The sequence below is a fragment of the Alternaria infectoria genome (assembly GCF_024043175.1).
Source record: "Alternaria infectoria strain BMP 0036 chromosome Unknown scaffold_2, whole genome shotgun sequence".
NCBI classification, from domain to species: domain Eukaryota; kingdom Fungi; phylum Ascomycota; class Dothideomycetes; order Pleosporales; family Pleosporaceae; genus Alternaria; species Alternaria infectoria.
Genome location: NW_026250691.1, coordinates 2272788 through 2294962, shown reverse-complemented (window position 1 = coordinate 2294962; position 22175 = coordinate 2272788). Strand labels below are relative to the sequence as shown.

Genomic DNA, 22175 nt, shown 5'->3' with positions numbered 1-22175 from the left:
AAACCATCTGCAGAGCAATAAGAAAACACTGGACCTCCACCAATGCCAACGAAGAGGCTCTGCATTCCTCAATAAAATCGATAAAGGCTCTTTACCCAGTGGCCCGAGGAGGTATGGTTTTCCTTGATCCTCTTTGGAAGTGCGATACATTCTTTGCATGTGCTGTAAGACATGCAGCTACGCGATGCCCAAGAGCTTCCCCGCAACTCCAAATGATGTCGCTTGCTCGTACTCTAGACGTCCTGAGTCACGATCGACGCTCTTCAAAGAGCGAACAGGGCGATGGACCGGGGATCGATGCGTTTAGGCGCGAGCGTGTGTTGTGAACCCTCACGCTGATGGCCCACTAGCTAGTGTAGTTGCAGCATCGTGACCCGAAAGTAAGTTTGTGACATATGTCACATCACTAGCTGGGAAATTCCTTTGCTTACCAAGGGCGAGTGGATAAAATGAGTGATGAGGCTTTGCTCATCATACGGCGTCTCATTGCATCAGATGCAGCAATACGGGTTGTGTATATGCTGATTAAGACAGACAGCCTCCAGACCGAGAAGCGCTCTGGGACCCGATCTTGGGAGATGGGCATCGTCCTGCAAGGTACGGTGTGGTTTGCTGTCACAGCACAAGCCTACGGTCGGGTCTTGTCGCCTCGTGGGTCTCGGGATCATGCCTCGTTACGAAAAGTATATTCGTTCGCCATGAGGCTTCGTCATAGTGCTGATTTCCGGCAAAGGCGGACGTCGACCATTGTACGTATATGGCGCCGTATTAGCCATATGTATCTGATTGGGTAACCCGCATGACCCGGCGCCAGGGCAACTCGAGGAGTACTACCAAAGGGTCGGATGCGGCACCGGATATAGTGTTGAATGAGTGATTGGCAGGCACAAACAAAGTTAGCAGAGTGAAATTGACAGCAAGTGGATCCATCATGCTTGATGCCGGCAGCGAAGTCAAAATTGAGTTGCGGGGAAGGTAGCCTGCCGTTGGGCTAGGTAATTAAACCTTGCTTAGCGCATCGGTTCCATATGTCAGCTCCACATCCATCTTACCCGAGCCATGAGGGCTGGTGGATCAACCGAACTCTGTTGTTTGCCACCGTCTAGACCAGAGAGATTGGTCCGGCTATACTTAGACAGCTGAGCCAGAGAACCATGCTGCAGGCGCAAGACCGTTCAATGTCTTTGAAAACCGGGCGCGGAATTCTGCGTGCATACGTTGTAGATGCCAGATTCGTCGGTCGATCTTCATGAGCTTTGGGTGCTCCGTAATCGGCTGATTAAAGCGCCCACTACGAGAAGGCCCACGAGGACACCACTCTGCACTGGCGCAAACAGAGCAGATCGCAAGATCACCAGAGTACCGACGACGACGAAGATGATGGGAAGGACGACGAACGGACGATAGGGTCGGGCCAACTCCGGTTCTCGGCGACGGAGTATAAGCAGCCCAGCCACTGTGCTTACGTAGAAGACCCATTCAGCCATCCCAACGAAAGTCAAAAGTGCCCGAAAACTACCTGTCAATATGTAGGCAAGGGTAACGACAAGGGCTAAACAGTTGGCATAGCTGTAACTCGTGTCAGTGTCTTGGCAGACCCTGGGTTCCCGAGTGGCTTACATTGGGGCGTCAAGGTTGGATAAAATGCTGTTCTCTGCTTCAGCCCTCTGCGTCATCGGCAGTCCTCGCTTGCTGAATACTGCAGGTATGTACTGCATGTTGGGGTACGACGTTAGTATATCTCTCACATGCGTTCCGTACAGGAACACGTACATGACGTTGCGATGCAGCAATTGTTAGTCTGCCTACTGAGAAGACATTGCTCGTGATAGACCCTGCGCAAGATATGGCGACAAGGGTAGTGACGAGAATACCTGCAGGTCTGCCCAAAAGAGAGGTGGCAGCAGCGACAGCTACTGCGTTGTTGCTGCTCAGTTTATCCCATGGTACAAGGATGTAGTAAGCGATGTTCACGAGTTCGAATGAACTGAGAACGACGATCATTGCAGCTTTGATCGCTTTTGGAAGCGCACGACCTGGATCGCGGATTTCGCTTGCGACGATGTTGGCCTAGAACACACTGTCAGACCATACTGTTGAGTCAGTGAGGCCATACACTCACGTTATCCCATCCATCGTATGCCCACAGTCCTCCGTAAATCGCTGCACAGTAGTGGCCGTAACGGTCCCAGGTCCCCATGGAAACCCAATCGATGGTCTGGCCATCCGACACTGTCGATCTAGTCTGGAACCAGTTGCGGGAGTACCAGTCGGACGGCCCGGAAAACGAAGAGTTCGCATTGATCAGATGTGCAGCCACAGCTACCATGCCGCTCAAGACGATCAGCCCCACTGTGGACAGCTTGAAGACTGTGAATGACTCGCTCAGTCGCATTGTAAATCGGGTATTGATGGAGTTGAGCAGCACCATGGAGATAAAGGCCATGGCAGCCATGAGCTTGAGAATCTTCTTGTCGGGTAACTCGCCAGTACTGGACGTGACGGAGCCTATAGACTCAGCGATGACGATGCTTTGAATAGCCATTGACGACGGCTTCACACCCAGGATGTACACCCATGCCATCAGAAAGGCCGCAGTATCACCATAAATATGGCGCAGATACTCCTGCATTCCGCCATTCAATGGCAGCGCGGCACCAAGCTCAGCGAAGGATGCTGCTCCTGCCCATGATAACAGCCCACCAAGGACCCACACAAGGAGAGCAGTCCCGGGCGATGGTACATTGCTATCGACCTGAGCTGGCGACGCAAAGATTCCTGAGCCGATTTGGAGAGTGACAAGGACGGCGAACGCGTGACGTGTAGTAAGCTGTTTGGGCAGTTGCTGGGACGCCTGTGATGAGGACGAAGAACGGCCAAGCAGTGGTTCGTCCTCGGTCGCGTTCGGTTTGGCAGCGCCTTGGTTTTCAACACGCCTCTGTTGGTGTTCGTCGTCCATCGTGAGCCGATCCAAATTCCTCGTCCGAGAGTTGAAGAGACAAGAGGGCAGCAAGTCGTTTTGCTAGTAGAACGGTCCTTCTCAGGGCCTTGGCGAGCGGAAGGCGCTAGACGATGTCACAAGACATTCGGCACACGCTATCGCGGCTCTGTGTGTATGCGCGAGCCCTGACGCATTTCATAAAGTGGGATGCTAAGTACATCGTAAGCTGCGTGGGTGGATGTCGCTAAGAGATCTGTAGTCACGGCATCGTGCCTTCCTCAGATGGAGCCCAGATGTGGCGCACTAGCGGAAAAGGCAGGTGTCAAATAACACTCCGAATTCGAAATACACGAAGATAGTAGCACTTTTGATCAACAGGCTAAACTCTCAATCAAAAGCCAACACCATATCTCCATCTGACACAGGTTGCATCTTCCCTCCGGTACCTTCTCATCTGCAAGTGTGGCGCACCTGTGGCTGAAAAGCTCGGACTGGTCCTTCAGCGCCCTGACACCCCTCTTCGCTTCCTCGCCAACAACCAGGTACGTCAACACCACGCCCGCGTTTCGAGCTCCCTACTGCGCCCTCATAAACTTAACCCGCCCCAGACACTGAACCATGGACGCAAATCAAAACGACGAGCTTTACCCCATCGCCGTGCTCATCGACGAGCTGAAGCACGACGACGTTATCCTCCGCCTCAACGCCATCCACCGACTGAACACAATTGCCCTCGCCCTCGGCGCCGAGCGGACACGAGAGGAACTCATACCCTTTCTCGATGGTAAGAGCCTGGCTGGCGCCTGCGTCACGTGTTGACTGGCTAACGGCAGTATCCAGAGTCGGTCGAGGACGAAGACGAGGTTCTCACAGCATTGAGCGAGGAACTTGGCAAGTTTGTCGAGTATGTGGGCGGCCCAGAGCATGCACACGTGCTTTTGTCGCCTCTCGAGAACCTTGCAGCCATAGAGGAGCCTCTTGTCAGAGAGAAGGTGCGCGCAACAATTGCCTCAGCCCGGCCGCCAGCTAACACGTGCAGGCTGTCGAATCGCTCAACAAGATCTGCGAAGAGCTGTCGCAGCAGCAGATTGAAGAGAACTTCATACCCCTCGTCTTGCGCCTATCAAAAGCCGACTGGTTCACGTCGAAGATCTCCGCGACTGGACTCTACCAGACCCCCTACACTCGCGCTACACCACCCTCACAAGAAGCCCTCAGGCAGCACTACGGCCAGCTAGTGCACGATGATACCCCCATGGTCCGGAGACAGGCGGCCAACAACCTCGCCAAGTTCATCAAGGCGATGCCGCCATCCATCGTCATTGAAGAAATGATTCCTCTTTTCCAGCACCTCGCCGCCGACGACCAGGACAGCGTCCGTCTCCTGACTGTCGACATCCTCATTGCCATCGCCGAAGCAGTACCCAAGGAACAGCAGTCGAGCCACGGTGTCCTGCTGACTGCGCTGCGGAGCCTGTTTGAGGATAAGAGCTGGAGAGTGCGATACATGGTGGCAGACCGATTTGAGAAGGTGCGTTTGGCTCGCAGCGAGAGAGGGCATACGCTAACGGGTGTAGATTGCAAAAGCCGTCGACGACGAGGTTGTCAACCGAGACCTTGTACCCGCATTTGTCAAGCTCCTCAAGGATACCGAGGCTGAGGTGCGCAGCGCCATCGCAGGACAAATTCCAGGTACGTTACATGCAGCAAAAGCGCGACACACGGGCTGACCATTACCAGGCTTCTGTGCGCTTTTGGAGCGTGAGACCCTCCTGCACGAGGTCATGCCCAGCATAGAGGAGCTGGTCTCCGATCAATCACAGCATGTGCGCGCCGCACTTGGCACCCAGATCAGTGGACTCGCTCCCATTCTTGGAAAGGAAGAGTAAGTTGCGACTGCGCGTGACCACGTGCTTACCTGCTAACACGAGTCAGGACCATCTCGCATCTCCTTCCCATGTTCCTCCAGATGCTCAAGGATGAGTTCCCCGACGTCCGCCTAAACATCATCTCCAAGCTCGAGTCTGTCAACAACGTCATCGGCATCGAGCTCCTCTCGCAGTCTCTCCTCCCCGCGATCGTCCAACTCGCCGAGGACAAGCAATGGCGCGTACGTCTTGCCATCATCGAATACGTTCCCCTCCTCGCCTCACAACTCGGTGTACAATTCTTCGATGAGAAGCTCAGCAGCCTGTGCATGAGCTGGTTGGGCGACACAGTTTTCTCGATCCGTGAGGCATCCACTCAGAACTTGAAGAAGCTTACGGAGGTCTTCGGTGTAGAGTGGGCCAACGACGCTATTGTTCCCAAGGTCATGGCTATGGGCCAGCACCCCAACTACCTCTACCGAATGACGACTTGCTTTGCCGTGTCAACACTCGCACCCGCTCTCAGTCTGGATGTTATCGAACAATCCATCATTCCCATGATGGACAAGCTGGTCAACGACGACATCCCCAACATTCGCTTCAACGTCGCAAAGTCATATGGCCAGCTCATCAACACACTCAAGCAGCTGCCTGAGCAGGGTACCGTCATCGCTCTGGAGAAGGCTGGCACACCGGGCCAGGGCTGCCAGAAGGCTACAGATGTCATTACAAAGAGCATTCTGCCGAACCTCGAAAAGCTCCAGCAAGATGACGATGTGGATGTACGATACTTTGCGACGACGGCCGCACAAGGTTTCACGGACGCGATGCAGACTTAGAAGATCCAGCTTCGCCCGTGTTCTTGAATGTGGAGAATGACATCATGAATAGCATCAACGATGGTTAATGATCTGGAAAGACTGCAGGACAACAGTCTGGGGATGAAGGAAGAACCCAAGCCGCAAGCCCTGTAGGTGTAGCTTCGAGCTTTGTTTTACGAGACTTGAGTGAGGCTAGTAGTTGGGCTCACTAGCAATAAACCACAAAGATTACCCAGTTAGAATCATTCCTGGCAGATTTTCAATGCATACTTTGGCGTTATGATGAGGTGCACGGTGTGTGATGTAGATCATTCATTTTGTTATGTGACCAGCTATCGAGGAGTAGCTACAGCTTCTCTCTTATGGTAGGCATTTAGACGGCACCAGCATCCTTGAGCAGGTTGTTGAGCTGACCCTTCTTGGCCTGCAAATCGCTGTTTCCACCAATGTGCTTCTGGGCGATGAAGATGTTGGGGACGGTGGTCTGGCCGGTCATTTCGCCAAGGGTGGACTGAATGGCTGAGCCATCATCTATGCGCCTGTTAGCTGTTGTTCTTCGATACATCATTTCGCAGCTTTCACATACCGACTTGGTCCAACTCAATGGCGTAGAACTTTGCGCCGCTGTCGCTCAGCAGCTGCTTGGCCTGGCGGCAGTATGGGCAGTACGACTTGGAGAAGACGGCGACGGGGTTCTCGTCGATGATGGACTGGACCTTGGTCTTTGTGGCGGACATTGTGGCGGGCGAGGGGGCGCGCGTGAAGAAGTGACGCAGGAAGGAAATTTTGGCGGTTGTTGTAGATAGCTGAAGACTTGTGAGTACTGTGTTGTGATGTTGGAAGGGTGGGCGGGGTGACGTACTTATGCGTGAAGTCGAGGTTTGTCAGATGATGGTAGTAGCTTTATGAGTTTGGTTCTAGATGTACTGTATACAAGTAGTGGATTAGTGTGCAGCTGCCCCCCGCAGTAGCAAACGTTCTCGATGGCAAATGATGCAATCACTCGTGAAGTATTGCGCTAACTGCCGTCGGAGATGGATCGGCGATGCGACGTGATGTGCTTACAAAGACTAGAAAACGGACAGGGGTAAGGACGCGGACTCGTCATGACGCGTGCGGCTGATTGCGACGCGGACGAGAGTAGGGACCTAGCTCGTACGCATGTTTAGACCATAGTACGAAGTGCATAGTTGCGAGAATTGCGGTGAATGTAATCATGCGGTTCTAGACGAAAAGATGGAAAAGTAGAACGTAACAGAAATCAGACCGGGTCGCGCACCTTCCGCATTCCGAGATTGAGCAGCGTTCCGACGCTTCCACGCCGTCCGTCGCGACAACTGTCAAACTATCTTCGGGCCAGCCACACCCAGGCTTCCTCTCACTGTCATCACACATAGCCATAATCCGCGCCATCACCGCCACAACCCGGGCCTTTTCTATGCGCACCCCGTACCACACACCACGATGACGTCCTCAGCGGCCGGCTCAACCGCCTTCTTCGTCCTCTCCCTCCTCTCCATATGCGGCGCCGTCCTGCTGCTCCTCCGCTACTACCTCCCGCTCCGCACCACACCCGCATACGTCGTCGTACCCGTCTTCTTGGCAATAGCGCTGCCGGCCAGCATTGTTGTGCTCCTGCCGATCGATCTCGCGAGCAGTGCTGGCTTGGATACAACGGATGGCGCGAGGGGCATCTGGTTGAATGACACGGTTGTGTACAAGGCATGGCGCATCATCTACTGGCTCACCTTCGCGCTCACGTGGGCGATTCTGCCTATGCTGGGCGAGTACTGCGATAGTGGGTACAGAGAGCCCAAGGCGAGGTTGCAGTATGCGCTGAGGAGTAATGGACGGTACTGGCTCATTGTCGCCGGGTGCAGTATCGTTGGCTCGATCTATTTGATCATCTGGAATGGATTCGAAGCGGATACCTTTAAGAGTCTGGTCATGGCGCTGGCGTACACGTGGGGTCTTATACTGGGTATCTACCTCATGGGTCACGGACTCGTCGCATTCCCCAGGAGCCTGTTTCGATACGCGAGTGTTAGTGAGAGGTTGAAGAGGATACAGAGTTCGGCGCCAAAGGTTCACGAGAGGTTGACTGAGGCGCTGGAGAAGTTGGATCAGTACGAATACCAGGTCGTGCAGCTCAAGCAGAGGAAGAACGGCACGGCGCGGGAGTTTCAAGAGTGGATTGATGAACTGGCGGAAAAGGGCAATCTTCCGGAGAACAGGGCAGGCGTCGTTGGACGTATGGGTACGGCGACGGTGCCTCCAGTCATCACCGAGAGATACCTAGCGGACCTGACGAGGAAGTTGAAGCGCGCGCGCCATGCGAAGTGTCGGTTCGAGAACGAGTGGGATCATGTTGTGCGGAGGGCAGTCAGGACACAGGCCATCCTCGACTCGAAAGCCAGCAAACATCTCGAGTTCAAAGGTGCCGCGTTACCAACCTCGAGAGGACTGTTCGATCGCCTGACTATCCTCACACCACTGACGCGCTACTACCTACACGTCCATGTTATTCCTTCTCTGGCCTACGTCTCTTGGGCCATCACGATCCTCGCCTCTATCTCCATTGTCTGGTCAGAATGCGTACGCGAAGCCCAGGACTTCGGCGGGCCTAAACTATCCATAATCGGCTGGACAGTCGTACATCGCCACGACAACGGCCGGTCGTCGGTTGGATTCAACAGCCAGATCATTGCCGCTGCCTGGCTGTGCTACATGTGTATTTGTGCATTCTACAGTCTCACCGAGGTCAAGATCTGGGGCAACCGAGCACTTGTACGAAGGAACACATACCAAGAGTCCGCGACTTGGTACGGTCTCCAAGTCGCCAAGTTGACGGTCCCGTTGAGCTACAACTTCCTCACCATGACGGACAAGAACATCTGGAAAGGCACCATGTTCTACAAGTTCCTCGGCCGCCTCATCGTCCTCACACCCCTCGGCGAGGGCTTCAGCGCCTTCTTCCCCATCTTCATCCTCGTGCCCGTCTTCGCCACAGCCTTCGGCCTCTACGGCAAAGTAAAGAACATCTGTGGTTTTGGAGACCTCCTCGACGATGAAGAGGACTCAGCAGGAAACTACGCTGGCACCGGTTCCTGGCGCGAAGGCCGCGCATTAATCGAGCGCGAAATCCAAGGCGCAAGTGGAAACGTCCTAGGTCTTTCTCAACGCAGTAGCACCAGCCCGCCGAACGAACGCTACACAGATAACCCTGCACCATCGCCATCATCCACCCTTCCCACATCCACTGCAGCTGCAGCGAACGGCGGTCCAAGCACAACGCGCCCCGACCGCCGCCGCCCACAACTCAACGATGAAGAAGACGAAGGCAATTTCTTCGAAAACTTCGCGTCAAGGGTCAAAAATACATTTGAAACGAATGACTTTTCTTTCCCGCGGCCGAAGTGGCTGGGTGGTGATGACGATGAAGTCGAGGCTGGACGTAGTAGACGGACACAGTTAGATAGAGGGGAAGGGGAGCGCGGAAGTGGGTTCTTGAGCTTGTTTGGAGGGAGGGGTGATGAGGGGAGGGTGAGGTTGTAGGCATTTGTTGTATATGATAGGTGGGCATTGCGATGGCGTTTCTTACAACTTTGGAATAGATCATGGGTTTGCGTGGGTGTATGAGTATTGGGTATACGGATTTTACATATAGGGTACATGGCTTTAGACTTTTTGTTCTGCGCTGTTGCGCTTGGCATATATTTAATATCAGATACTCTTATGTTTTAGGGTGGGTGCCTTCTAGTTGTGGGTGCCGAGGCAGTTGCAATGACTTTTGGCATGTTGTGGGTGTGTCTGGTCAGCCTCGTGCGCCTCGCGCGGTTCACCGGTCGCGCTTTCCTTGGCTTCAGCCTGATGTAGCTGCCTGGGATCGTTGTTAGCCTAAGGCAGCCAATCAAATAAAGCGATGTATGCACCTTGTCGATACTCGACCGCCCCCTTCCCCAGCCTTCTCGTTTGGTACTTCTGCACATTCCTCTTCAACTCGCCAATCCCATCGTCTGGACTATGGACGGGCACATCTACGGCAGCCGCGTAACTGAGCTGGATCCGGGTCAGTGCACGGATGAAGCGCCCGAACACGATCCTGAGGGGCCCAAATACACCGCAAATCATGCATCTGTGGATGTCATGGATGTCGCATTCAAAAAACTCGACCTCGCTCCTTCGGAAGCCCAGATCGACTGTACTACTCCCAAGGAGATTGGTTGTGATCACAATCGCAGTCTCGGAAACGATTTCGATTACGGTTTCCCCACGAGTACAGCCGATGAGGAACAATTTCGAATGAAGCAAGAGGACGGACATAGTAATGATGACGATGATGTATGTCAGAGATGCAAGTCCTTCCGTTGGGATCAAATCCCATATACGCAGTTACCTCATGAGACTCTGCTTCTTATCGACATGACGAAGGCTCAGCTAGCAGCATCGCACTGCCGCATCTGTCGCTTTGTCGCGAAGATCATCGAAGCCCAGCACCTCCCAGAAGACAAACACTATTCGCTGGTAGGATTTAGAGTGGACTCCACCACCTCTAATAATTTCTGTTCAAACATACCCAACATTCAAGGAAAAGGAAACACAGGCCTTGCACAAATTAAGCCTCATGATCCGGAGACTGGAGAACAAGTTTGGACAGCCTCTGATGGAGAGTGGAGCCCGTTCCCACATCTCGCAATCACCGATTTTTCACCGGAGGACAACTCGGTCGAGAAGCGTTCTTACAAGGCCAGCCACATGAAACTCGATCAGATCAAAGGTTGGATTGAAGACTGCCACATAAAACACCGCGAATGTTACATTGGAGACGTCCAGCATCTGCTGCAAAACTTGCGTCTGATTGATTGTGGTTCAAAGACTGTTGTGCCTGCGCCTGTGGGATGCCATTACGTGGCACTGTCTTATGTTTGGGGACAGCACAACGATGCTTTTGACGACTTGCAAAATCCACCAAAGACTATCGAAGACAGTATCTATATCGCGCAAATGCTAGGATACCGGTACCTCTGGATCGACAGATTTGTGCGTACCTACCATCTTTCAGTGCATTCGTTGAGACTAACCAACCCAGTGTATCGACCAGAATGATAGAATGGATAAGCACACGCAGGTCAGGCAGATGGGCGAAATATATTCCGCAGCACAGATTACGCTTGTGGCGGCAGCAGGAAGCGACCCAAGCTATGGCTTACCCGGCGTCCTGTCGAGGCCACGACTCATACCGGAAGCCGAGGAAATCCAAAACATGTGTCTGAAGCCTCTCCCACGCTTCGTTCAGCTAGCAGAAGTAGCTGAGTCAAGATGGGCTTCCCGAGCATGGACCTTCCAGGAATTCTATCATTCCACGAGGCGTTTAATCTTCACTGAGAACCAGATTATCTTTGTGTGCAATAATCACATCAGGTGTGAGGTAGATTTGTCGGGAATCCACTGGCCCAGATCAGATGAGTTGCCAACAGAAGATGGGTATTGGGCTCAACGTTGGTTACCCCAACATGGGTTGGCAGGGGATCAAGGGTCGAGCTGGACCGCTATTGACCGGGCCGCGGGACATCTACAGGCCTATAGCAATCGGGACTTGACGTACGACAGTGATAGCTTGGATGCTATCTCAGGTGCTCTACATTCGCTTCGGAAGGATTCCATTTACCATACCTGGGGTGCACCTTTTCGCCACGCTGCTGCGTATGCAGCAGATTCTCTTTCGGCAAGACTTCGACACTACAATCTCACATATTCTATACGTGATCGTGGAAGTTTCGTCTCTATTGGAAGTCGACGATCCACCAACACAGACGATAACGACGTCGAGCGCGTCCATGTATCTGCCTCGCAGGATTTCCAAAGTATGAACTATCCCTCTATACCTCAAAAAGGAGATAAATGCTCTGTCCTTGGACATGGGCAGCAAATTGAGATGGCCCTTGCATGGTATCACCAGGAACCAGCTCGTCGTCGATGTGGCTTTCCAAGTTGGTCCTCTATAGGATGGGAGGGTCCATTGAGCTGGTCAAGATGGGCCTGTAATATCGATCGCGAAGAGCCTCCTATAGTGCTGATTCAGGTTCGGAAAGCTCGACTGCACTTTCCAAAATTCAGCTGCGATTTGTCGAAGTTTGACCCGGCACTACAAGAAGATGTCGACCCCGCACCACCGACGCTTGAGTTTACAGCGAGAACAGCGAAGCTAGACTTGGTGCCTGATGGCTGGACTGATGGCTATCCTGATCATTTTCAAGTGGCGCTGGAGATCAACGATCATTACAAATACGCCTTTGGACTACACTGGGATGCAGACCCTGCTTCTTTAAGCTCGAAACAACTTGTAGGCGCTCTGCTCGATGGACGAACGGAACACTCAAAAGAGCTTGAAGGGTATCTGATGGTGCTTGCTCCATATGGCGACGTCTTGGAACGAGTTGGTTTGGTGCACCTACCCAGCATTGCAAAACGCCTGTACAACAATCATATGCTAGGACAAGACCTCCTGCCTCTAGCTGGACATACTGGGCGCGAAGCGGAGCATATAGCCCTCACAGGCTACCCTTGGGAACGCCGTACATGGTGGCAGAGCTCGTTTAGCGATTACCGCCCCGTTGTCATAGGATAGAAACACTTGGATAGTGCTTCCAGAGAACTGAAGGAACGCGCCGCAAACTAAGCAGAGAATTTGTGGATTGGCGAATGAAAGCTTTTCAGTTGAGGATCAGATCTCAGGCTTTGGAGGGGTTGAGCGAGGCTGTTGCACATTGCTTGACGCAGTCCAAATCAGGCAACTTCTCGAAAGCCGTCGATTGCCCGCGTCTGCATTGTTACCACGGCGTCGTCTGAACTCGAAGTACGCACCCTGAATTAACCACAGCGACCGTTCGGCAGCATCGCACCTCGTTCAAGAAGAAAAAACTTAAAACCCCCGGAGCCTACTTTGACGTTAGATCAGCTACGTTGCGTGCTTTTATTTTAATGTATGCTGCAAACCTGTTCAGGATTCTCATTGTGCAAGGTGATCGCAAAATGAAGAAAGGCCGGAATGAGGAACAGTATGTTATCGCGACTTCCATTACTTGAGCAGACAGTTTGATTTTGTTTCTCAGCCTATGCTCTACATTCCCAGCTCTCAGGCTTCTTATAACTACCCCCGACAAACGTGTTCCTCGCCGGATACTTGCAATGCCTCCTCGTAAAGTCCACTCCACTCTTCACAGTATCATTAACAAACTTCGTGCCCTCAATAACCTCTGGCGCAACACCCTTCTCCACCCACTCCACCATCGCCGCAAGAACGTTGTGTTTCGCATCGAACGGAATACCAGCCTGCGCCGCATTTCCACCCTGACCGAACACCCACGCCCCTGGCCCCGTGCTGCAATGGAACATGCCCGAGATACGGAAGAAACGCGTCCATTCATCCATTTCTGCGTACGTGTTGTGACCGCGAAGGTGCTCATAAAACCGGTCGGTGTTGAAAGACGTGATCTGGTTATCCTGCTGGCCGTGGTACATGAGTAACTTCCCGCCGCTTTCCTTAAATCCAGGGAAAGAAGAAGGGTAGGTGCGAATATCTCCTGGGTTGAGGTCTTGCGCTGCTTGCGCGTCGTCGTAACCGTATTCCGATGCGTTCCACGTTGGGTCGTTGTAGACGACGTATTTGAACCAGTCGTCTGAGTAGGCGAAGGGGGCGCCGGCGTAGAGTTTATCGACGGCGTTGATTTCGCTGCCGGGTTGCATGGCGGGATAGATCAGTTCGCCATTTGGGAAGCGGTAGTCGCTGAATATTTTCTGGAGTTGCTGCACTTGGTTGTCGTTTAGGCAGTTGGTTGTATTTGTGATGTTGTGACCGCAGAGTAGGGTTGTAGGATCGAACTTGCAAAGGGTCGGGTCTTCGATGATGCCGTCCTTGACTTTGTCGATGGTATCGCATTGGCGTAGCACCTCGTCGTGGATCCAAGTCTGCCATGCTGTCTTCGAGATGAAGTCTGAACCTTTGATGGGGCCGGTGATGGTGTAGAAGTGTGCGCGCCAGGAGATGAGGTTGTTGAAATCGACGCCTGGAGCGCCGGCAACAATGCCATCGAAGTCATTCGGGAATTTCTCTGCGCTCTTGATGCCCTGGCGTCCACCGAGAGAACAGCCCAGGTAGTACGATTTGGTATGGCACTTTCCATAAAACTCCTTGGCTAAGGCTTTGCCAGTTTCGACGCTTAGGTGAAGACTGTATGACCGGTGAGTATATATGCCGTGAGTAGCAGAGACATGCTTACGATCGCCAGGCAAAATCGACTACCATTTCTGGGTTGTTGAGGTAGGCGACTCCTGTAGTACCGTTATGACCATTATTTGCGCCAACGCTAGCGAAGCCATTTGACGCTCCATATGCGATATCCTCGTATTTGATGCCTGTGGTCAAGGTCAGCACTCGCTGCGCTTGACACGCCATCCTATCCATCCAACACTTACAGCCATCAATGCCTCCGTTCCCCGTTGCCAAAAATCGACCAGACCAGTCCTCCGGAAACCAGGCCTCGAAAGAGATCTTAGAAGTTCTAGTCGTCTTGATCTCCAGTGCCATACGACAAAGATCCACTGACGCAACCTGGCTAGCACGTCCACAAGTCGCGTCGTTGTCAGGGAACGTCAAATTAATTCCTGCCGGCACATGTTGGAGAACATTGCGGGTTGCGCCTGTGACATATCTCTCGGGCTCGAATGCGAGACACTTCTGCTCGAATTCAGATGATGCAGCCGCGAATCCAGTCAGCGCAAAGTGCGAGACAAGCAATACCAACGATGCACGAAACATATCGACGGAGAAGAAAGACTTGGCAACCGATCATCATAGGCTCTAAGCGACAAGCAGTCTTTATACCCAGTGCGAAAAACACGGTAGGCTTGACAAGCCACCTCCAGCATGCGGGGTGCCAAATGCGGAGACCGGCACCATGTCCCGACATTCTTCAATGATTGTAGAAGTGAATGATCTACCTTGATCTTCTCAATTCTCTTGCAATCGTAGCATACGGGCCGAACGCAGTGTCAATGGGACAATGAGTCGTGGATCTACTATTAGAGTTCCTTCTCGGGTGGTATGGCCAAGAGTCTGCCCAGGTGGCATCGCAAATTCGAGGCATGTACGCCGTGTCACACTCGCACCGGCCAGGAAACAGATTGGGGGCTTATGTCCGGACGCCTCACAGTCATTGTGCATATTTGACGGATAAATCGTGCGCAGGTGTCAGTTCAGTGGATGAAGAAGAGACGAAGTAGTATTGCGGGGTTTCGGCGGTCGCGCCGAGCCCTGAGGCAGACATGTGACCTGGGGGCCCTTCTGCGCTAGCTTGCATGCACCCGACAGGTGCAACGGACTTCCGAAGTCGACAACTCAGACACCTGCATCATCCCAGAAACTTCGGATGGTGTCTGTTGAAGTCGACCCTTCTCGCCCTCCAAACCGAGTATCTGCAGCGGCGCGCCCTACTCAATTGCCGCCAACACGGCCGCCTTCCCTTCTACCTCGCGCCTGAAGTCCTCCAACGAACGTGCTCGTCGCTTGAGCTGCCAATGGTGATACATGCTTCAAATCTCATCTCATAGCAACGTGCAAAAGCTTAGTCTCATCTTGAGCTGTTGCGACTCCGTATGCTCTCGTCTATCGCAAACTCATGCGTCATAGTAATCCTCCTCTCTTCATGGCGTCCCAGGATGAAGTCTTGCCAGGTGATCCCATCATTTTCATTAGCAGATCCGCACACTGTTGTCGTAGTCAAGCACAAATCTTCTTCGGCTGGCCGAGTTCTACCCCAGCGTTCTGTCCAAGCGTTGATCGTCCTCGACCCAGTCTCGCGACTCTCAGGGCCCTCCTGCTCCGGAGTATGGCTCGGTGTAACACCGAGTGCACCTGCCAAACAGCGCGTTATACGAATCAAAAGCGGGTGAAGCGTTGGAAGACATCCAGAGATGATGCCAATCGATGGCTCGACGGACGACCATATGAAGACATCGCTCTTTTTCCAGCTGACGTCTGGCGAGGCCATCAATCGGACGATGGTGATGATACGATAAAGCGAGGCGAAGCACACACTACGATGATTAGAAACAATACGGTTTCCTTACTTCGCAGTGCTTACAAGCTGCCGAGCAGGAAGATAAAGCAGATCGCCACTTTCTCCATTCTTTTCATCTGCAATTTGATAACGTTGGATATGGGTATACAAAGTATACACACATCGCCGAAGAGATTGAAGATCCCAGCTCCAAGGTAGAACTGCGATCGTGTAAGCAGACAGCTTCATTCAGAAGGGGGGGTACCTGCGGCGCACCTTTGCCTCATCGACGAGAATCTCTCCGTGAGCCCCATTCCATTGATCCCAGTAGTAGCTCAACGGTCGAGTGTACAATGGCAGAACGACGTGGTTCGTGATCAGGTAGGCAGCGGTCATGCCAACACAGAACCAACCCAACCAGTTTATACCGAAGATACGTCGATACAAAGCGAGGATGGAGAGTTTAATGACACAGACACTCCACGCGTAGACAAAAACGTATGCGAAGGTGATCTGTCAAATGTCAGTCCCGCAAGAGTCTGCCCAGGCACGTAAGCGCACGATAGTTATATGTCGCATTTGTTCAGGCCCTAGAGCCCAGATGTGTCGCCCCAGGCCATAGTAACCACCTTTTCACTGCGTTAGTAAGATCAAGACTTTGCCCAGCAGTCGGCCACCAACCAACGATACAGCACGCGAGATTTCCCGCGTTCAAAGCCAACCCAGCAAGAATTAAGTAGTCATCGCAACCCAGCTGTTCCCGTTTCAACTTTATGCGAGTAAACAGCCGTAGAGCGACAAACACACCCGAAAGAACAAATAAGATGATTGCGACAACGCTGTTTCCGACTGTACGTGACTCGCTGAGGTCAAGGCCCGGGGGTGGATCGCCGAAGTCGAATGTCGCCATACCACTGGGTATCTTGACGGCAACTCAAAAGACGGAAGTACGCCCGGAAGAGTGGGTGGATGGGGTGACCAGCACAGAAACGGGGCGTTTTGATCGAAGACGCGGTGTAGTTATCGTCGTTACAATTAAGGGTATCCCTTGTGGCGTACAGCGCACGGGATTTTCATGCACAGATGCGCGATCGGTATTGCTCGTCATGATCATCTCGATGTCTGGCAAGGTGCTCTGTCGTTTCTGTTATGCAGGTAGAGCTGTGCCACAAAGAACCGCATTGACCAAGGTAAATATTGATGCGACGACCATGACTTGGAATTGAGTTCGCACATCTTTACAACTACGCCACAAGATGCACGTCGTCGAACACCCCGCCACGTGCCCCAATTCTTTATGCATGTAACCGCAAAAAGTGACGAAGTGACGCGATTTATCCGGCTATTGTTTCCAACATAAAGGAAGGGAGTACTACAGCATCGACACTGTCATCAGAACCATGAAAATCATCAGCGATGAAGCATTTCCTGATTCATGCACATTACTCCTTGCACTACTTTTCGTCATGCTGATGGCGCCGCTGTTGTCAACCACTTCTGTATGTAAGTCAGTACATTTCGGTTTCGCACTGTAGAAAAATGCTTACGACTTCCAATGGCGCCATTCTGCTGCGATACGACGTCATTGCTACAGAGACCCATCAATGTAGTATTACTCCTGAGTTGCTGCAGCTTGAGTTCCGCTTTCTCGAACTTTTGCTGTAACTTCTGTTCCTGCTCATCGCTGAGAAAGTCCGTAGCAGGTCCTCCATTGAAACCGGTCTGCCCGTTCGTCGAATTTACCAGTCTTTCCAAGGTCACTAATGCCTTGCATTTACGAGCTGTGTCGCGCTGCGCATTGATGGTGTCGCACTTCGCTGTCAGCGTTGAGTTGGATGTCAGCTTGTCGAGTTTGGCAGTGATGTCGTCACTGTTGCTCTTGATCCAATCGATGCGTTGTTGGGCGAACTTGTCGCGCATGGTCATCATGTTCATGAGGGTCTCGTTATGTGCGATCCTGTTGAGCTGTGTCAACGTACGTAAGCGTCTACATGTCTTGTCGATGTCGGCATCTCTGGGGTTGATGATCGTGTCGCCGCCTTGCGGAGGCTGAATAGATGGGTTACTGAACGGGTTGTTTGAGGCCACTATTAGCGTGAAGAATGAAGTGATAAGTAAGATGAGAAAGCGCATCGTTAATCGAAGGATGTGATAAGAATGCCCAGCCAAGAGTGGGAGGTGAGGGCTGCCACATCGGCTTGAAATCTTCATCGTAATTAGCTAGACCTGTCAATGTTTCAACCCTTCTCAGTTGCCGCAGAGCCGCAACACAGATGTAAGTATGCGACGTTTCATGGCGAGTATGCTCTGACGTTTCCAGTTACGATGAATAGCTCTACTTGGCGGTTGCAAAGACGGATTGAATTGTATGACACAGCTCACTTGATTACAAGATAGCTGTGTAGTGAGGCGAGCTTCGCTACGACCAGGAGATGGTGTTAGTTGCAGGAGTCATCCGTCGTCGATGCCTGGGTATGGCGGGGTGCTATCGATAAGCGGCTGAGTCACGCTAATGGCGGGGATCGGAGGAGTCAACTCTAGGCTCTAGAAAAAGATTCCCCGCCACGGCTCTGTCTCAGCATACTCACGCCGCCACCATGTCTATGAACTTTCCGAGCGAAGAGGAGCGCATCCTCGCGCGCTGGAAGGAGATTGACGCCTTCCAGAGACAAGTCGAGCTAGTACGTGACTATGCTACAGCCTAGTGAACCCAAGCACGTGTGGTCGACACATGCTAACTCGCCATAGTCGAAAGGAAAGCAACCATACACTTTCTACGATGGACCGCCTTTCGCGACAGGAATGCCGCATTATGGCCATCTCCTGGCCTCGACCATCAAAGACATTATCCCCCGCTACTGGTCCATGAAGGGCCGCTATGTCGAGCGACGGTTCGGCTGGGATACTCATGGTGTGCCCATTGAGTACGAGATCGACAAGGAATTGGGCATGTCGGGACGCGACGCTGTACGCGAAATCGGAATCGCTGAGTACAACAAGAAGTGCCGCGCGATTGTCATGCGATATGCGACCGAATGGAGGGCGACTATCGACCGTCTGGGTCGCTGGATCGACTTCGACAACGACTACAAGACCATGGACACCAGCTTCATGGAGTCGGAGTGGTGGGTCTTCAAGCGTCTCTTCGACAAGGGTGCCGTATACCGGGGTTACAAGGTCATGCCCTACAGCACAGCGTTGGCGACGCCTCTCAGCAACTTCGAGGCCTCGCAGAACTACAAGGACGTTCAGGACCCAGCAGTAGTCGTCACATTTCCGCTACTCGAAGACCCGAACACGTGCTTGTTGGCATGGTAAGCTACTTACTCCAACCCAGTGCTACTGGCGTGCGCTGACCAGCCCGAACAGGACCACCACGCCATGGACACTCCCATCCAACACCGGTCTCTGCGCGCACCCCGATTTTGAATACGTCAAGATTCTCGACGAAGCGTCCGGCAAACACTACATCCTACTCGAAGCCCTGCTACGCACACTATACAAGGACCCGAAGAAGGCCAAATTCAAGATTGTGGAGAAGCTGAAGGGCAAGGATATGTTGGGTTGGAAATACGAGCCCCTATTCGACTACCTCTACGACGATTTCAAGGACTACGGCTTCAAGGTGGCGAACGACACCTACGTCACAGCAGACAGTGGTGTGGGTATCGTTCACCAGGCCCCCGCATACGGAGAGGACGATTACCGCGTTGCAAAGGCCCACGGTGTCATCTCTGACACCCGACCGCCACCCAACCCAGTCGATGACCAGGGTCGCTTCACCGCGGTTGTCCGCGACTTCGAGGGCCAACACGTCAAGGCGGCCGACAAGGGAATCATCAAGCACCTGAAAGGAACCGGTCGCTTGATCGTAGACTCACAACTTCTCCATAGCTATCCCTTCTGCTGGCGGTCTGACACACCCTTGATCTACCGAACGGTCCCCTCATGGTTCATCAAGATTCAGGACATCGTACCGCAAATGCTGGAGAACATTGCTGGTTCGCACTGGGTTCCTTCCTTTGTCAAAGAGAAGCGCTTCGCCAACTGGATCACCAATTCACCTGACTGGGCCGTTTCACGAAACCGGTTCTGGGGTACGCCACTCCCGATATGGGTCAGCGATGACGGTAAAGAGGTGGTCTGCATTGGTAGCGTGGAGGAGCTGAAGAAGCTCAGCGGGTATGAGGGCGAGCTAACCGACATTCACCGGGATAAGATCGATCACATCACCATTCCCAGCAAAGACGGCAAGGGCGTGCTCCGAAGAACAGACGAAGTCTTTGACTGTTGGTTCGAGTCTGGTTCCATGCCCTACGCCAGCGCGCATTACCCATTCGAGAACGTGGAGCAATTCGAGAAGTCCTTCCCTGGTGACTTCATTGCCGAAGGTCTCGACCAAACTCGTGGCTGGTTCTACACACTCACCGTCCTTGGAACACATCTCTTTGGCAAGCTTCCTTTCAAGAACTGCGTTGTGAACGGAATCGTACTTGCGGAAGATGGCAAAAAGATGTCAAAACGTCTCAAGAACTACCCTGACCCCAACTTGATCATGACCAACTACGGTTCTGATGCGCTGCGGTTATACCTCATCAACTCTCCCGTCGTTCGTGCCGAGACACTTCGATTCAAGGAAGCTGGTGTTAAGGAGATCGTTTCCAAGGTTCTTCTACCTCTCTGGAACAGCTACCAGTTCTTCGAGCAACAAGTTTCGCTGTTGAAGAAGGTCGAGAGTCTGGACTTCGTATTCGACCCGGCAGCTGGAAAGACCAACAAGAACGTGCTCGACCGATGGATCCTCGCGTCCACCCAGTCGCTGCTAAAGTTCGTGAACGAGGAGATGGCTGCGTACAGGCTGTACACCGTGGTTCCGCGGTTATTGGAGCTCATTGACAACACAACAAACTGGTACATTCGCTTCAACCGTCGCCGGTTAAAGGGTGAGCACGGTCTGGAGGACACCAAACACGCCCTCAACACCCTCTTCGAAGTTCTCTACACACTCTGCCGCGGTCTCGCACCCTTCACACCATTCATCACAGACAACATCTACCTGCGATTACTACCTCACATCCCCAAGGAACTGCACGCGGAAGACAACCGAAGTATCCACTTCCTTCCCTTCCCAGAAGTGCGAGAGGAGCTATTTGACGAGGATGTCGAGCGCCAAGTCAAGCGCATGCAGTCAGTCATTGAGCTTGGCCGTATCTGCCGTGACCGTGCCAACAAGGGCTTGAAGATTCCGCTGAAGACGCTGGTGGTCATCCACCCAGAACAACAATATCTTGACGACATCAAGTCATTGGAGAACTACATCCTGGAGGAGCTGAACGTCCGCGATATCGTGCTCTCTAGCGATGAGGAGAAGTACAACGTCCAGTACTCGGCTACGGCCGACTTCTCTGTTCTCGGCAAGAAGCTGAAGAAGGACGCCATCAAGGTCAAGAAGGCGCTACCAAACCTCAAGAGCCAAGACATCAAGGACTACCTGAAGAATGGCGAGATCGTCGTGGACGGAATCAAGCTTGAGGCTGAGGATCTGATGGTCAAGCGCGGTCTCGCAAAGGACTCTAGCAACAAGGACCAGGAGTTCAACACAGACAACGATGTGCTCATTCTCCTCGACGTCGCCTCATATCCAGAGCTCGAGCAAGAAGGCCTCGCTCGTGAGGTCATCCGCCGTGTACAAGATCTGCGCAAGAAGGCCGGACTGGTGCCAACTGACGACGTAGGCATGGAGTACCGAGTGCTGAGCGATCCGGAAAGTGTAGGACTGGAGCAGGCGTTTGAGAACCAGGGCCCATTGTTTGAGAAGGCTTTGCGAAGACCTGTGGACAAGCACGTCATTACTGAGGTTGAGGGCAAGATCCCGGAGAACAGTAACGAGAAGGTTATTGCAGAGGAGGAGCAAGAGCTCCATAAGGCGACTTTCATGTTGCGGTTGATCAAGCTATAGTAGCTTCCTGGAGTGGTTCGATAGTATAGTGGCGCGCATGACTTGTTGATGAAATGAAATCAAAATTTCTATGTTTACAATTAACGCCTTCGTAGACCGTGTGCTTCAAAGAGAATGATGGTTCACTAAGAGTGTCGTCACCGCTGCTTATACGCCTTCTGTGCGTGGGGTTAGTTGTGATGCCTTTTGATGTTATGAGGAGATCTTACCAGATAGCACTCCTTGAGCTTCATGAACTCGTTGACACACATGTCTTTCCGTACGTTGTTATAGTCTGCGAAGATGCATTTGCCATACACTGCGCTCTGGCATATGTCAGCATCGAATTGAACCTGACTGTCACTGAGGGGCGTGACATACCTCCGTCGAGCATTTTGCAGCCGCTGTGGCGAGTTTATCGATGGGACGGGTTCGACCGGGCATCTCGAGCAGTACTGTGTATCCCTCTCGAGTAGTATGAGTAGCAGTGTTATTAAGAAGTAGATGCCCCAAGATACGTGAAGTTCTTTGGCCACGGCGAACCCACGC

At 52.6% G+C, this 22175-nt stretch overlaps 7 protein-coding genes across 7 annotated transcripts; 3 read left to right on the top strand and 4 right to left on the bottom strand.

Annotated features, from left to right (window-relative positions):
• Nucleotides 1-1131: 1131 nt before the first annotated feature.
• J4E92_002158 (uncharacterized protein) lies at nucleotides 1132-2959 on the bottom strand (the record flags this gene model as incomplete). The annotated part of the gene is made up of 5 exons (XM_051493563.1): nucleotides 1132-1205; nucleotides 1520-1569; nucleotides 1621-1712; nucleotides 1774-2070; nucleotides 2123-2959. 5 exons carry the CDS (start codon nucleotides 2957-2959, stop codon nucleotides 1132-1134), a joined length of 1350 nt encoding a protein of 449 aa, XP_051356794.1.
• Nucleotides 2960-3559: 600 nt separating this feature from the next.
• Nucleotides 3560-5648, top strand: PAA1_1 (Polyamine N-acetyltransferase 1; the record flags this gene model as incomplete). The annotated part of the gene is made up of 6 exons (XM_051493562.1): nucleotides 3560-3725; nucleotides 3782-3933; nucleotides 3981-4472; nucleotides 4519-4633; nucleotides 4682-4826; nucleotides 4877-5648. 6 exons carry the CDS (start codon nucleotides 3560-3562, stop codon nucleotides 5646-5648), a joined length of 1842 nt encoding a protein of 613 aa, XP_051356793.1.
• Nucleotides 5649-6003: 355 nt separating this feature from the next.
• J4E92_002156 (uncharacterized protein) lies at nucleotides 6004-6367 on the bottom strand (the record flags this gene model as incomplete). The annotated part of the gene is made up of 2 exons (XM_051493561.1): nucleotides 6004-6161; nucleotides 6217-6367. The coding sequence occupies 2 exons, from the start codon at nucleotides 6365-6367 to the stop codon at nucleotides 6004-6006; spliced, it is 309 nt and encodes a 102-aa protein (XP_051356792.1).
• A 727-nt stretch (nucleotides 6368-7094) lies between these two features.
• Nucleotides 7095-9185, top strand: J4E92_002155 (uncharacterized protein; the record flags this gene model as incomplete). The annotated part of the gene is made up of 1 exon (XM_051493560.1): nucleotides 7095-9185. One exon carries the CDS (start codon nucleotides 7095-7097, stop codon nucleotides 9183-9185), a length of 2091 nt encoding a protein of 696 aa, XP_051356791.1.
• Nucleotides 9186-12743: 3558 nt separating this feature from the next.
• J4E92_002154 (uncharacterized protein) lies at nucleotides 12744-14217 on the bottom strand (the record flags this gene model as incomplete). Its single annotated transcript, XM_051493559.1, has 3 exons — nucleotides 12744-13860; nucleotides 13910-14045; nucleotides 14106-14217. The coding sequence occupies 3 exons, from the start codon at nucleotides 14215-14217 to the stop codon at nucleotides 12744-12746; spliced, it is 1365 nt and encodes a 454-aa protein (XP_051356790.1).
• A 2843-nt stretch (nucleotides 14218-17060) lies between these two features.
• On the bottom strand, nucleotides 17061-17821 carry J4E92_002153 (uncharacterized protein; the record flags this gene model as incomplete). Its single annotated transcript, XM_051493558.1, has 2 exons — nucleotides 17061-17185; nucleotides 17236-17821. 2 exons carry the CDS (start codon nucleotides 17819-17821, stop codon nucleotides 17061-17063), a joined length of 711 nt encoding a protein of 236 aa, XP_051356789.1.
• A 464-nt stretch (nucleotides 17822-18285) lies between these two features.
• J4E92_002152 (uncharacterized protein) lies at nucleotides 18286-21647 on the top strand (the record flags this gene model as incomplete). The annotated part of the gene is made up of 3 exons (XM_051493557.1): nucleotides 18286-18369; nucleotides 18437-19002; nucleotides 19058-21647. The coding sequence occupies 3 exons, from the start codon at nucleotides 18286-18288 to the stop codon at nucleotides 21645-21647; spliced, it is 3240 nt and encodes a 1079-aa protein (XP_051356788.1).
• Nucleotides 21648-22175: the final 528 nt, after the last annotated feature.